This window comes from Cyprinodon variegatus, unplaced genomic scaffold, assembly GCF_000732505.1.
Source record: "Cyprinodon variegatus isolate N-32 unplaced genomic scaffold, C_variegatus-1.0 Scaffold191, whole genome shotgun sequence".
In the NCBI taxonomy this organism is placed as follows: domain Eukaryota; kingdom Metazoa; phylum Chordata; class Actinopteri; order Cyprinodontiformes; family Cyprinodontidae; genus Cyprinodon; species Cyprinodon variegatus.
Window position 1 is genome coordinate 1,047,218 of NW_015150644.1, and position 1,264 is coordinate 1,048,481.

At 44.9% G+C, this 1,264-nt stretch overlaps 1 protein-coding gene across 1 annotated transcript in view; it reads left to right on the forward strand.

Annotated features, from left to right (window-relative positions):
* The window catches only part of LOC107087701 (polycomb protein suz12-B-like), a 24,693-nt gene that overhangs the window by 12,766 nt on the left and 10,663 nt on the right, over window positions 1–1,264 (forward strand). Inside the window, 3 exon segments of the mRNA XM_015379424.1 lie at window positions 598–647; window positions 747–832; window positions 916–1,162. Coding sequence (XP_015234910.1) covers window positions 598–647; window positions 747–832; window positions 916–1,162 — 383 coding nt within the window.

The following is a 1,264-nucleotide window of genomic DNA, read 5'->3' on the forward strand; positions in this document are numbered from 1 at the left end:
CTAGCCTTAAAAGTAGACAGGGTGTCTGCCTCACGGACTAAAACTGGTAGTTGGTTCCACAGGAGAGGAGCCTGATAACTAAAAGATCAGGCAGCAATGCCCATGAAATGATGCACACACTGTGTGCTTTAGACATAAGTCTTGGACTTGTTATGAATACTTTAAATATTCGCCCAAAATCTGAAAAAATGCATAGAAGGTTCAGCATATGCCAGCATTTAGGAGTTTCTGGGACGTCAGGCAAACGCTGGATGAATCGGCATGGTGTGACAGGGGTCCTACTTTTGGTTGAGGATATTGACCCAGTTTGACTGATATAAATCATGCATCCGTGCTTAAAATGAGTTTGAGCAGCTAAATAAGATGATCTACCAATAAATCCATTATTTTAGCACATTAAATACTATCATTAGATATTATATGCATTTTAAATGAGATGTGGGATTTCTTTTAATACTTTAAATGTGAATAATCTAATTTGTCAGTGTCTTAAAACCCTGCTTATATCAAGTGAAAATGCATTTTTTCTTCTTTTAAGAAAAATTGACTGTTTGAATTCCTGCTGTTTTAAGGCCTCATTGTTTTTTCCCTCTGCAGCCTGGCCTCTAACCTGCAGCTCACCTTTACTGGATTCTTCCATAAAGCTGGTGAGTCGGTCCCGCCGGGCGTTTCTCTGCGGATGACGTGATGCGCCATCTTCCTGTTTACCAGTGTTGCTTATAAAAGGTTTGGTTCTGTTTCTTCAGGAAAACCGTCTCAGGATAGCGAGAACGAGCAGACGTCCGTTTCTCTGGAGGTCCTGCTGGTTAAAGTGTGCCACAAGAAGAGGAAGGTTGGTGTCCGGGTTCGGGACCATTCTTATAGTTCCTGCTCCAGGCGTAGCTCAGGTTTCCTCTGTTATGGTTTTATTTGCAGGATGTCAGCTGTCCGGTGAAACAGGTCCCAACGGGGAAGAAGCAGGTCCCTCTGAACCCAGACCCGAGCGCCGGAGTTCAGGTCAAAGCGGGCTCCCTCCCCACCCTGCTGGTCCCCAGCAGCGAGTTCGAACCCAGCAACTCCCACATGGTCAAGTCCTACTCTCTGCTCTTCAGAGTATCGAGGCCCGGATGCTCCAGAGGACAGATGAACGGGCTGAGCAACGGGGAGAACCACCACAGCAGAGGTGAGCTGATAGGACACACCTTTGGATATTTTTCAGTAGTTTTCTTTTCAGTCCAGTTAATCATGAACATTTAGAGGAAATATATTTCTATAGCTCCAATTC